Source organism: Oryctolagus cuniculus, chromosome 1 (assembly GCF_964237555.1).
Source record: "Oryctolagus cuniculus chromosome 1, mOryCun1.1, whole genome shotgun sequence".
Taxonomy (NCBI): Eukaryota; Metazoa; Chordata; class Mammalia; order Lagomorpha; family Leporidae; genus Oryctolagus; species Oryctolagus cuniculus.
In genome coordinates this window covers 63,502,639-63,516,410 of record NC_091432.1, presented here as the reverse complement: position 1 = coordinate 63,516,410, position 13,772 = coordinate 63,502,639, and the positions used below count along the sequence as shown (strand labels likewise).

Below are 13,772 nucleotides of genomic sequence, written 5' to 3'. Positions count from 1 at the left end.
TTCTCCCCCCCCTCGCCTCCTTTTCCTGCGCCATCCTTGAAGGGGAGGGAGAGAAGGGGAGCGCAAGTAAACACACTCAGACACCGACATCCGGGAGCCGGCGCCTGCAGCGCAGCCTCGCTCTCCCCCGCTGGATGTCAGCGTGTTTTTGTTCAAAGGGGAAGAGCGGGCGCGCCTGCACTTGAGCTGGAGAGACAGCTCAGGAGAGGCCTTCTCCGTTCCCGCGTGAGGCCCGGGGTGTGTACGCGAGGGGGGGCCAGTGAAAACAGGTTCATTCTGTCAGCCTTAGGGATCAGAGTGTGCGCACATAGTGGCGGGGGCAGGTGCTGAAGAACTGCTGGAGTGAGCCCCGGGGGCGCGCGCGCAGGTTCCGCGTCTGCTTCGTAATTGCAGCCCTTTTGCCTACATCCTTCTGATCTGGACCCTACAGAGCACGGGGGAAGGGGAGGGTACCAGCCAGTCACTTTTAAGTAGCCAGGAAATCTTGATTGTCCCCGCCGTCCCTCTCCTGTTTGTCTTTAGGGCTTCTGGGCTATGGACCAAACTCCAGGTTCCCAAGAAGGGGTGGGCTGGGGAGAAGGGAGGGGAGGCCTAAGCCCAAAGCTAGTCCTTTTAGAGGGACAGGGAGTACATCCAGCAATCTACTTTGCCCCAGACCTCAGGAGTGCAGAAAAACTCTTTGAACTTGGACCAGTCTACCCAGGACTCCCCAACAGTGGAAAAGACTGTGGTTTTTTTTTTTTTCCTCTAGCTTCTCTTGGAGCTGTTGGTCTTTTGGCTTTTTACCTTCTACTAGCCGAGGGATGTACCATCGAAGTATTTCCTATTCTGTTTTTTATGGCAAACTGGCCTGTGGTAAGATAGGCTGGCCAATGTGGGAGTCCTCCTGGGTAACCTGCTGGTGAGGGCTGGATGCTTACCTGTGCCTCCCAGCCTATCCCAGAGTGGAGAAGGAGGAGCCCCAAAGTCAGGGTGTTCGCTCTGTGGAGGGGAGTTTCTTTTGGGAAGGGGTGCAGAACATGGAATCCTTAGGGCTGCAGGCAGACAGGCCCTCAGGGTAAGTTGTGGTGTATTTTGCTATTGAGCATGGGCACACAGATGGGGCAGCCATTTCCTTTGTGAGCTGTGAGTCTTTGGAACCATGGGGAGTAAAGGGGGGTGGGAATCTGGGAAGGACCCTTTGAGGTGGGAGCTTGAGTGGGCTTTGGGCCCTGAACTCCTTGTGAGTAGGAGTTAGCACTAAGAGAATGAGCGTATGGTGGAGGTGAGGGCCCACAAGCTAAGAGATCAGTGCCGTTTAGTAGCTCTCTGGGAGCAAAGGGCATTTTGGTATTATCTTGTAGTAGGGCTGGTGTTCAAGCGGGCAGTAAAGTGGCTGGGAGGCAATCTCAAGGGAGCTGGCAGGCTGCAACTCAGACCCTCTGGCCTTTGGCCTGTCCTTTGGTCTACTGCAAAGAAAGCTTTTTCAGGACAGACCCCAGAGCTCAGGAACCTGACCCTCTGGTCCTCCTCCTTGCTTCTGAGCAGGTGGTTTGCATTAGTTTCAGCCCTGGTAGGAAACCATGGCTAGGCTTTAACTCTTTAAGATCCGGAGAGAGTGCAGGCCAGGTGGCTGTGTGTCTTGAGAAAGTTGCTTTCCTTGTCCTGCTTATTGTTAAGTGTGGGGGTCAGTCCTGTTGTTGGGGACTACATTATGTCAGCTTGGGAAATGTCAAGACGATGCAAGGCCTCAAGTTTATAAGCAGCTGCTTCTGTGTGTTGGTTCCTTCTGCAGACCAGGGAACCAATAGGGTGCCTTGTCAACCCTGTAAAACCTCTGTTTGGGTTCTGGGGCGTTTCTTTCTTCAAGAACCAGGTAGGTGGGAGCTCTGAAGCTGCCCTCAGAGGGCCTGGCCTACACTCTGGGGCTTTGTTTCCTTGGTGTTAGCGTTTGTGGGGGTGCCTGATCAAGTTGGGATGATCTTAGCAGATCCTTCTGTGCAGTGGTTCTGGGCTACAATTGCAGTTTTTTTTTTTTTTTTTTTTTTTTTTACAGGCAGAGTGGACAGTGAGAGAGAGACAGAGAGGAAGGTCTTCCTTTTTGCTGTTGGTTCACCCTCCAATGGCTGCCGCGACCGGCGCGCTGCGGCCAGCGAACCGCGCTGATCTGATGGCAGGAGCCAGGTGCTTCTCCTGGTCTCCCATGGGGTACAGGGCCCACGCACTTGGGCCATCCTCCACTGCACTCCCTGGCCACAGCAGAGAGCTGGCCTGGAAGAGGGGCAACCAGGACAGAATCCGGCGCCCTGACCGGGACTAGAACCCAGTGTGCCGGCGCTTCAAGGCGGAGGATTAGTCTATTGAGCCACAGCGCTGGCCAGGGGTTTCTTTTTCCATCACCATCACACAGCCTTCTGGGTGGGGCCTGCGGGAGGTGGGTAGGGGTGTTGGTGGATGGTGCTTTGGCTGGGAGCCCTCGGATTCCAAGGCCTGCTGAAAGGTCCAGTCCCAAAGCTGAGGATGAGTTGTGGCCCGGGCCTCAGTCATTCATATCCTTGGGGAAAGTGAATGGCTGGGCTGTCCGTCACCTCTTATCCTGGTGCCCTGGCTCCTTTGTGGGGCTTTGAGCTGACACGGTTCTTCAGAAGTTCCTAGTGTTGAGGATTGGATTCCTCCTGTTGTAGGGCTGGAGAGCACAGAAGAAGGCACCAGTCCTTGACACTCATTTTCTTGAGCAGTGGAGCACGTTGTAGACAGGTTCCCCTGGGAGGAATTAAAGCTTGTATGTTTTGCCTCAGAGATGGAGAAAAGAGGTTGGTTAAACCTCAGGTCATTTTTAGCAGCACAGCTGTGGAATCTCAGAGAGGGCAAGATGTAGGTTGCAAGTCCGATATCTGACAGAAGGGCGGGGCTTCGTCAAGAAGACTAGTTCTGCAGGCAGTAGCAGGGTAATGAGGGGAAGGTGATCTGAGCCTCGGTTCCCTCATTACTGAATAGCTCAGAGACATTTTTCTGTAAGAAGCCCCATGAGCATTTGGCCGGTGTAGCCTTCCCTCGGAGCTGCAGGCTGGCCAGCCACCAGCAGAGCCCACTGCAGTGCAGTAGCTGAGGCCCTATGTGCCTTCACCGTTGCCTGGCCCCAAGGGCTAAGCAGTCGGTGCCCACAGATAAGCCACACTTGGTGAAAATCACCCAAGTCAGAGAAACACATAGGCCCCTTAGCTTCTCTGCCCTCTTGAAAGCTCCCTTAACTATTTTGCTTGCTTTTACCAAAGCCCAGGTGGGTTGGCTTGTTTCCAAGATTGTGACATTGGTGTGACAGGTGGAATCATGGCAAGTTTTGCAGGTTCAGGAAGTGCTTAATTATGATTAGCATTTAGTTACATTTAGCATTTAGTTTTGTTTTCTTCCAATTAGTGCTTCATGTTTATTTAATTTACTCTTAAAGGCAGGGACCAGGTCATTCTCTCCCATTTTCCATACAGCTTCCAGCAGAGGATGAATGAATATAGGAACTGAGAAAATACTTTTTGGTTGGTTGGTAAGCAGAGTATACTTGGATAGGAAGGACCAAGAGATGAAAGGGATGAGTTAATTTCTCTTGAGCTCTCTATGGGCAAGAATGGTGTCTGTTTATCTCCCAACACCTTGCATACAAAAGGTGATTAGCAAATGTTGATTCCATAGAAACTGCACCTTGGAGATGCTATGAGGGAACTTGAAAAAGCTTGTGGAAATGGGGTGAGCATTGTGGCACAGGTTAAGAAGGTTGGAGCTGTGGGCCTCTTGGCTTCAGCCTGGCCCGCCCTTGGCTGTGGTGGGCATATGGGGGAGTGAACCAGCAGATGAATGATCCCTCTCTCTCTCACTCTTTGTCGTTTTGCCTTTTAAATAAATAAAAATAAATGTAAATAATGTTTGCCTGGATAAATTTAATTTTTTTAAAAGTCTGTGGAAAGTAGAAGTAAAATTCATTTATTTCGGTGCAGAAAATTTTTGAAATCCTTACGTAGGTTTTTCATAAATACACATTTTTAATTTTTCATAAGCTTTTTCAAGACTCCTCGTATGTGGGAAGATTTACAGGGTGTTTGATTCTCACTAATGTTGCTCCCACTGTAGTGAAGACAAACTGAGCATCTATGGCAGAAGGTGCACTTGGAGACTTGTGGGAATGGTAGGTGTTGGGGAATATTTAGTCATCAGGTCTGTGGTCTCTTGAGTAGGTTGTCACGCAGATGACAGATTCCCAATGGGAAAGTAAATTGAGGCGTAAGAATATCAGGACAAGTGCCTCTTTCCATAAATGCCGGTGGAATCTCCTCTAGAATTGTGCCTAACTTCATCCAGATGATACCTTGGTATGCCCAACTCCTCCCCTTGAACAATGTTGTCTTTGACTTTGCTGTGGAAGAGAGTTTGGAGAGGTTTCTCCAAGGACTTGATTGTTGTGTGGTAGAATTTGGGTACCTTCAAAAAGAGCCAGAAATCAACCACTCAGCAGTCAGCATTTACTGAATGCCTGCCAGTTGCCAGGCATTGTGCTGTTTGCCTTGAGTAACGCAGTAACCTGGATGGTGTATGTGGATCCCATTTTGTGGATGAAGAAATGGAGACTAAAAGAAGTTATGTTTCTTGTCCACACACACATGACTGTGGTCACACTGAATCACATTCATACTCAGGTCTATGTGAAAAACTGTTTTTGTTCCATGTTGAAGGACACCATGTCCCAAAGGCAGGATAGAAAGACAGCTTCGAATGTTGTATTTTCCATGGAACCAAAAGGTTGCATGAAGAGCTGTGGACAGTGAATTAAATGCTAGATTCTGTACTGTAAACTCTGGCAGAAGATTTACAATTTTCACGTGCACTTTAAGCTCTAAAAATTCCCGTGATGCCTTGGTGAATTGTGTGCCTAGTGAAGAGTGATTTATTTAAATGTTGAGAGCTGGTGAATGGAACCATCTCTCTTTGATTCCTTGATTATAGGCATCTGGTATGATTAACTGCTCTTCTTCCTCTCTTGGGTTCCAGGTGCATTGGAGTGACTGTCTGGTATCACCAAGATGACACTCCAAGCCCCCCGGGCGGCTGCGCTTCTCTCTTGGGTAAGGAGTCTTCTCTTTTGTCTACTGTACTTCTCCACAAGACCTGAGAAGGGTAACAGGGGGATTTTGGGGAGCCAGAACTATGTAAGGTCTTCTCATCTTCAGATCAAGTGAATACAGTTTGCCTTTGCCTTTGCCTTTTCCCTTTAAAAAAAATGCTGATTAAAAAAAAGTTTATTTAGGGGCCAGCATTGTGGCCAAGCAGGTTAAGCTGCCAGCCATGACACTGGCATCACATATGAGCACACCTGTGGAAGATCCCGATGTAATTCCAGGCTCCTGACTTCAGCCTGCCCAGCCCTGACCGTTCACTGCCATTTGGGGAGTGAACCAGCAGGTGGAACCAGCGGAGAGAAGATTTCTCTCTCTCGGATTCTCCCTCTCTCTGTAACTCTGTATTTCAACTAAATCTTAAAAAAAAAAAAAGTATTTATTTTCATTTGCTTGAAAGGGGGAGAGAGAGGAAGAGGGAGAGGGAGAGAGAGAGAAATACCTTCTATCCCATGATTGATTCCTCAAATGCCTACCTTAGCCAGGGCTGGATCAGACATTCCAGGAGGCTTCATGTGGGTCTCCCACATGGATAACAGGGACCCAATTACTTGACCCATCATTGCCTCCCAGGATGCATTAGCAGGAAGATGGATCAGAGGTAGAGTAGCCATGACTGAAACCAGCACTGCATTATGGGATGTGAGCATCCTAAGCAGTGGCTTAACCCATTGTGCCACTATGTCTACCCCCCGTTTATTTTTTTTAATCAATCTTTTTTTATTTATTTGAATGGCAAAAAGACACAGAGATTCTGTCAAGTCACTCCACGAGTGCCTGCAACTATGGCTGGGGCTGGGCCACACTGAAGCAAGAAACCAGGAACTGAGTCCAGGTCTCCCGCTTGGGTGGCAGGGACTCAAAAACAGTTGACCCATTGTCTTCTGTCTCCTAGGAGACAGCAGGAGGCTGGAAATGGGAGCAGGGTCATGACTCAAACCCAGGTACTCCAATATGGGATATGAGCATTACAATAAGTGTCCTAACTGCTGTGCCATACCTCAGCTAGTTTTGAACTTTATAAGTATCATTTCCAAAGATATTGTTGCTGATAGTGAACCGTGATTAGAAAGTGATTAGAGGGGCCGGCACCATGGTGCATTGGGTTAATCCTCCACCTGTGGCGCCGGCATCCCATATGGGCACCAGTTCTAGTCCCGGCTGCTCCTCTTCCAGTCCAGCTCTCTGCTGTGGCCTGGGAGGGCGGTGGAGGATGGCCCAAGTGCTTGGGCCCCTGCACCCGCATGGGAGACCAGGAAGAAGCACCTGGCTCCTGGCTTCGGATCAGCGCAGCGCTGGCTGTGGCGGCCATTTGGGGAGTGAACTCTACCTGTCAAATAAAAATAAAAATAGAAAGTGATTAGAAGAGGCTTCTGTGAGTTATGGCAAGGGTGGCCACAGGGAAACATGGAACTCTACTGTCTGTTCCCTCTGTACTTTTCTGACTACTGACTACAGGGTTGACATTGAACTTTAATGACCAGTGCATGCAAGGACTTTAGTCTTCAAAGGTCTTTGCTCACTGGGCAAGGTTCTCCTTATTCTGTGCTTCTATTGTCTTGCCTTCTTGATTATTTCACTAAGATCTTTCTGTGGGTCTTCCATGTATTTTCCCCTGGAGCCATTGTCAAATGAAAATATAATACTAAGCATTGAGTATGTAAAGTTACAGAGACGGAAGAGGCCATGGATGGAATGGAGTGAGGGATGCCCATGACTTGGAGTCAGAGGAATCACAGCTCTGGCTTGTGTGAACCAGGGCAAGGCAGCTAGCCTCTCAGCATCTCAGGTTTTTTGTTTTGCTTTAAGATTTTATTTATTTATTTATTTATTTATTTTAATTTGAAAGGCAGAGTTAGAGAGAGGGAGAGACAGAGAGAGAGAGAGAGAGTGAACAAGAGCATTCTTCCATCTGCTGGTTCACTCCCCAACTGGCCACAATAGCCAGGGCTGTGCCAGGCCTAATCCAGGAGCCAGGAGCTTCTTCCCATTCTCCCATGTGGGTACAGGGACCGAAGCACTTGGGCCATCTTCTGTTACTTTCCCAGGAGCATTAATAAGGAGCTGGATCAGAAGTGGAGCAGCTGGGTCTTATGGAGCACTGGTGCCTATGTGGGATGCTGGTATCACAGGTGGTGGTTTTACCTGCCATGCCACAATGCTGGCCCCACATCTTGGTTTTTCTTTTCTTAAAAAGATTTATTTACTTGAAAATCAGAGTTATACAGAGAGAGGCAGAGAGAAAGAGAGAGAGAGAGAGAGAGGTCTTCTATCCATTGGTTCACTCCCAGTTGGATGCAATGGCTGGAGCTGAGCTGGTCTGAAGCCAGGAGCCAGATGCAGGGGCCAAAGACTTGGGCCATCTTCCACTGCTTTTCCAGGCCACAGCAGAGAGCCGGATTGGAAATAGAGCAGCCTAGACTTGAACTGGCGCCCATATGGGATGCCGGCACTACAGGCGGCAGTTTTACCCTCTGTGCCACAGTGCCGGCCCCTACATCTTGTTTTGGAATAATGATAATATATATAATAAAATTTTATTGCTATAATGAGATAATATATGTAGAAAACATTGCACATGTGCACATACAACTGTTTGGCATAGGATCTCAATAAACAGTAGTTTTTGATACTTAAGTTGGCACAGGGTATTTTAGTGTTAATTCTGAGACCTGACTAATCAGGACCAAATGATGACTGAATTTTTTTTAAATTAGAGAATATTTTAAAGGAAATTATTTTTTAGAGAGATTTATTTATTTGAAAGGTAGAGAGTAACACAGAGAAGGAGAGGGAAAGAAGTCTTCCATCTGCTGATTTACTCCCCAAGTGGCCATGGCAACCAGGTCTGGGTCAGGCCAAAGCTAGGATCCCAGAGCTCAATCTGGGTCTCTCACATGGGTGTCAGGGGCCGAACTACTTGGACCCTGCTGCGTTTTCTTCCTTCTTTCCCTCCTTCCCTCCTTCCCTCCTTCCCTCCTTCCCTCCTTCCCTCCTTCCCTCCTTCCCTCCTTCCCTCCTTCCCTCCTTCCCTCCTTCCCTCCTTCCTTCCTTCCTTCCTTCCTTTTTTGACAGGCAGAGTGGACAGTGAGAGAGAGAGACAGAGAGAAAGGTCTTCCTTTTGCTGTTGGTTCACCCTCCAATGGCCGCCACGGCTGGCGCGCTGTGACCGGCGCATCGCGCTGATCTGGAGGCAGGAGCCAGGTGCTTTTCCTGGTCTCCCATGGGGTGCAGGGCCCAAGCACTTGGGCCATCCTCCACTGCACTCCCTGGCCACAGCAGAGAGCTGGCCTGGAAGAGGGGCAACCGGGACAGAATCCGGCGCCCCAACCGGGACTAGAACCCAGTGTGCAGGCGCTGCAAGGTGGAGGTTTAGCCTATTGAGCCACAGCGCCGGCCTGCTGCGTTTTCTAGGAAGCTGGATTGGAAGCAGAGCGGCCAGGACTCAAATCAGTGTTCCAATGTGGGACACCAGCTTACAAGCAGCAGCAACTTAGCCTGCCACAGTCTCAGCCCCAGGAACGAATATTTTGATTTTCAAATAGTAAAGATTTAATAACTTATCTTTTTTTTTTTTTTTAAATGATGCATTCATTTATTTGAAAGGCAGAGCAACACAGAGAGAGAAGTAGAGAGACAGAGATTTGCCATCTGCTATTTCACTCATCAAATGCCCACAACAACCAGGGTTGGGCCAGGCCAAAGCCAGGAACCAAGGAATTCAATCTGGGTCTCCCACATGGGTGGCAGGGACCCAAGTACTTGTACCATCTGCTGCTGCTTTCCTAGGTGCACTAGCAGTGAGCTGGATCTGTAGTGGAGCAGCTGGGATGCTGGCATTGCAGCCTGGTCCAAACAGCTGTGCCCACGTTTTAAATTTAGAGACAGTGTCTTGGGGCCAGCACTGTGGTATAATAGGCTAAGCCTCTGCCTGCAGCACCAGCATCCCATATGGGTGTTGCTGGTTCGTGACCTGGCCCTCCTCTACCAATCCAGCTCTTTGCTAATGGTCTTGGAAAGCTGTGGCAGATGGCCCAGATGTTTGGACCCCTGCACCTGAGAGGGAGACCCGGAAGCTGCTCCTGGCCCAGCTCCTTAGTGGCCATCTAGAGCATGAGCCAGTGGATGGAAGAACTTTCTCTTTCTCTCTCCTTCTCTCTCTCTCTAACTGTGCCTCTCAAATAAATAAATAAATAAATCTTTAAAAAACAAAAAAACGGAAAGCAACATCTTTCCCCCTGGTCTTCCTCTTCCTGCTCCCTGTCCAAAGGGGTGGTTGTGTTATGGGAGACCAGGAGCTCTGTCTGTAGTAGCAATGAGTGTTGGGGGCTGCCATAACCATACTGCTTCATTTTGGTTGAATTACCTACAATTTATTTATTTAGGTCTAGGCTTTTTTTTTGAGAGAGAGAGAGAGAGAGAGAAGGACATAGAGAATGAGAGAGACAGAGATTTCACACCCACTGATTTATTTCTCAAATGCTTGCAACAGCTGGAGCTGGGCTGGGCCAAAGCCAGGACCCAGAACTTAGGTCTCCCATGTAGGTGGTGGGGATGCAGGTACTTGAACTATAATTGCTACCTCCCAGGGTCTACATTAGCAGGAAGCTGGAGTCAGGAGCTGGAGACAGGACTCAAACCCAGTTTCTCCAGTGTGGGATATGAGTGTCCTGAACACTAAGCTAATCACACATCCTGTAGGCTTGTTTTTAAAGTGATTGGTGCCATTACACAGAATAGACACAAGACTAGTTTTGTTTAACAGCAATACTTCCAAGAACACAATGAACATGCTTTAAAGTATTAAAGTGTAGTAATCATAATTTTTTCAATTTTAACCAAAGTAATGCAACTAAAATGAATTCCGTGAAACTGCAGTTGCATGAAATAATGCTTTTGGTATCTTAGTAAGAAGAGTGGCATAGAATATACACACCTAATTACAGTCATGGTTTTCTTTCTTTTTCTTTTTCTTTTCTTTTTTTTTTTTTTTTTGACAGGCAGAGTGGACAGTGATTGAGAGAGACAGAGAGAAAGGTCTTCCTTTTGCCGTTGGTTCACCCTCCAGTGGCCGCCGCAGCCAGTGCGCTACGGTCTGCGCACCACGCTGATCCGATGGCAGGAGCCAGGTACTTCTCCTGGTCTCCCATGGGGTGCAGGGCCCAAGCACTTGGGCCACCCTCCACTGCACTCCCTGGCCACAGCAGAAAGCTGGCCTGGAAGAGGGGCAACCGGGACAGAATCTGGCGCCCCGACCGGGACTAGAACCCGGTGTGCCGGCGCCGCAAGGCAGAGGATTAACCTAGTGAGCCGCGGTGCTGGCTACAGTCATGGTTTTCAAAATTACCTAGGGAAAGATTAGAAAGGAATACATCAAAATGCCAAAAATGTAGGAGGTGTTTTTTGTGTTTTATCTTCTGATTTTTCAATAATTTATTTTATAATGGAAAAATAAATGTCCATTTTATTTTCCTTAAAGTATAGCTTGAGATTATCTTGTAAACAGCAGTTTATCATAAATAAGCTGTTACCAGGATTGGGCAGCCTTGACCAACTCCACAAACCTCACAGACAGCTCTTAAGTTACGTAGTGTGCTGTCCTTACTCAATGTTTTATGCCCTGACTTAAGATGGAAGAGTTTCTCTGTTTCCTCAACTTTTAAATAATTATTCATTTGAGAGCAAAGTTAACTCACTAGGGAAAATATTTTTTATATTTATGAGAGAAATAATTATTTTACACAGTTGGTGTAAGTAATGACTCTAGATTCCTTGCTTTAAATCAGCCAGTTGGTATGATGTTCATTCTTATTAGTGGACAAGCATTCATGGGTCTTGAATGTTTTACCTAGATGGCAGGTATTAAAAGGAGATGGGGCCGGTGCCGTGGCTCAATAGGCTAATCCTCCGCCTGCGGCGCCAGCACACCGGGTTCTAGTCCCTGTCGGGGCGCCAGATTCTGTCCTGGTTGCCCCTCTTCCAGGCCAGCTCTCTGCTGTGGCCCGGGAAGGCAGTGGAGGATGGCCCAGTCCTTTGACCCTGCACCCGCATGGGAGACCAGGAGGAAGCACCTGGCTCCTGGCTTCAGATCGGTGCAGCACGCTGGCCGAAGCGGCCACTTGGGGGGTGAACCAACGGCAAAAGGAAGACCTTTCTCTCTGTCTCTCTCTGTCTCTGTCTCTCTCTCTCTCTCTCTCTCTCTCTCATTGTCTAACTCTGCCTGTCAAAAAACAAAAAAGATGGAATGGAGTTTGGCCTAGCAGTTAAGATGCAGGTTTATAACATTTGTGTCCCACATTGGAGTGCCTGAGACCGGCATCTGGTTCTTAATTTCAGCTTCCTGCTGATGCAGACCTGGGAGGCAGCAGTGATGGCTCAAGTTGTTGGGTTCCTATCACGCACATGGGGGAGAGTTCCTGGCTCCCAGCCGCAGCTTGTCCAGTCCGAGTCTGGCCATTGGTGATCAGTGAACCAGCAAATAGGAGCTTTCTCTCTGTCTTTGTTTCTCAAATAAATAAATAATACATATATTTAAGATTTATTTTATTTATTGAAAGGCAGAATGGTGTGGGGGGAGGGAAAGATCTTCCATCCCCTGGTTCACTCCCCAAATGGTTGCAACGGCCAGAGCTGAGCCAATCTGAAGGCAAGAGCCAGGAGCTTCTTCTGGGTCTACTGCTTTCCCAGGCCATCAGCAGAGAGCTAGATGGGAAGTGGAGCAGCTGGAGCTAGAACCCGTGCCCATATGGGATGCTGGCACCACAGGCCAGGGCTTTAACCTGCTGTACCACAGCGCTGGACATACACACACACACACACACACACACACATATTATATATATTTAAAGAGATGTTTTGGGATGCTTAAGTCGTGATGTTCTCAGAAAATGATACTCATCTGTCCAGGACAATTGGAATGTGCTTTTTTCAATAGACGTTATAGATATATTGTCTTTAAGACTTCAGTGAGAGGTCATGTTTTACATTCCACACTTTAAAAAATGAAACTTTTCACCATTTAAAAGTTGTTTTTAATAAAGTATTTAACTGCATACTGTCTTTTCTATAGATGAATCACTGGCTTTTTTAAAGGACTTTTTTTTTAATAGAAGATTTGTTTATTTGAAAAGCAGAATGACAGGGAGAGTCAGAAGAATATTCCATCTAGTAGGTCACCCCTCAAATGGATACAATAAGCCAGGACTGGGCCTTGAACCCACACTTGGAGATGGGGTGCTGGCATTAGAAGCAGCAATGAGACCTGGTCTGCAACAATGCTGGCCCCTGAATCATGATTTGAAAATTCTCTTAATTTTACAGTGTATGCTGCTAATTTAACTGTTATAAAATGGAAGTCTGCTTATTTTTAAAAATTTAAAAAAATTTTTATTTGTTTATTTTTATTTGAAAGGCAGATATTCAGAGAAAAGAGACAGAAAGCTTTTACATCTGCTGGTTCACTTCCCAAATATCCACAACAGCCAGGCCTGGGCCAGGCCAAAGACAGGAGCCTGGATCCATCTGGGTTTCCCATGATAGGTGGCAGGGAACCAAGTATTTGAGCCAGCACCTGCAGCTTCCTAAGCGTATTACCAGGGAGTTGTAGGATTGGAGTTGGAACTGGGACTTGAAGCCAGACAGTCCAGTATGGGATGCTGGTGTCCCAAGTGGTGACTTACCCACTGGACCAAAAGCCTGCCTGTTATTTTTAATAATCATCGTAGTCCCTTGCATTTAGTACTTTGATTTTATTTATATATTTGAGAGGTGGAGTTATAGACAGAGAGAAGGAGAGACAGAGAGAAAGGTCTTCCATCTGCAGGTTCACTCCCCAAATGGCCACTAAGGTCAGAGCTAGGCCAGTCTGAAACCAGGAGCCAGGAGCTTCTGGGTCTCTGGGTGCAGGGGCCCAAGTAGTTGTAACATTTTCTGCTTTCCCAGGCCATAAGTGGAGAGCAGGATCAGAAGAGGAGCAGCTAGGACACAAACCGGTGCCCATATGGGATGCCAGCACCATAGGTGGAGGCTTAGCCTACTATGCCACAGCACCGGCCCCACATTTAGTACTTTTAAAAAATGTAGTGTTGGGGCCTGCACTGTGGTACAGCAGGTTAAACTGCTGCATGCAGCACCAGCATCCCAAATGAGAGCCATTTCAAGTCCCAGTTGCTCCATTTCTGATCCAGCTTCCTGCTAATGTGCCTGAGAAAGCAGCAGAAGATGGCCCAACTCATTGGGCCCCTGCACCCACGTATGAGACCTGGTTGAAGCTCCTGGCTCCTGACTTCAGCCTGGTCCAGCCCCGGCCGACGTGGCCATTTGGGGAGTGAACCAGGATGGAGGATCTCTCTCTTTCTCTAACTCAACCTTTCAAATAAATAAATAGTACTTTGGGGGAAAAAATCTCTCTCTGGCCCGCCCTCCCTCTCTCTCTCTCTCTCTCTCTGTGACTTTCAAATGAACAAATCTTTAAAAATGTGTTCTTGCAGCCATAATCCCATTTGAGCCCACAGCAGGTCTTTAGAGACCTGTGGGATTTCCTCCTTTGGACAAGGGAGAAGATACGCACAGAAAAATAAAATTGATAACAGGCTTGTGTCACATTAGTGGAGGAACTGGACCTGCAATCTG

The 13,772-nt window shown here is 47.8% G+C and overlaps 1 protein-coding gene across 11 annotated transcripts in view; it reads left to right on the top strand.

The window, feature by feature from the left end:
- NUMA1 (nuclear mitotic apparatus protein 1) overlaps nt 1–13,772 on the top strand; it is an 86,757-nt gene that overhangs the window by 43,585 nt on the left and 29,400 nt on the right. For 10 of the 11 annotated variants that reach the window (XM_070074676.1, XM_070074681.1, XM_051822730.2 and 7 more), the window contains exon 2: nt 5,017–5,090. In XM_070074676.1, the coding sequence (XP_069930777.1) occupies nt 5,049–5,090 (42 nt within the window). In that variant the 5' untranslated portion in view covers nt 5,017–5,048. Of the gene's footprint in view, nt 1–72; nt 238–5,016; nt 5,091–13,772 lie in introns of those variants that run through there. The other variant, XM_051822737.2, reaches the window with a different exon arrangement.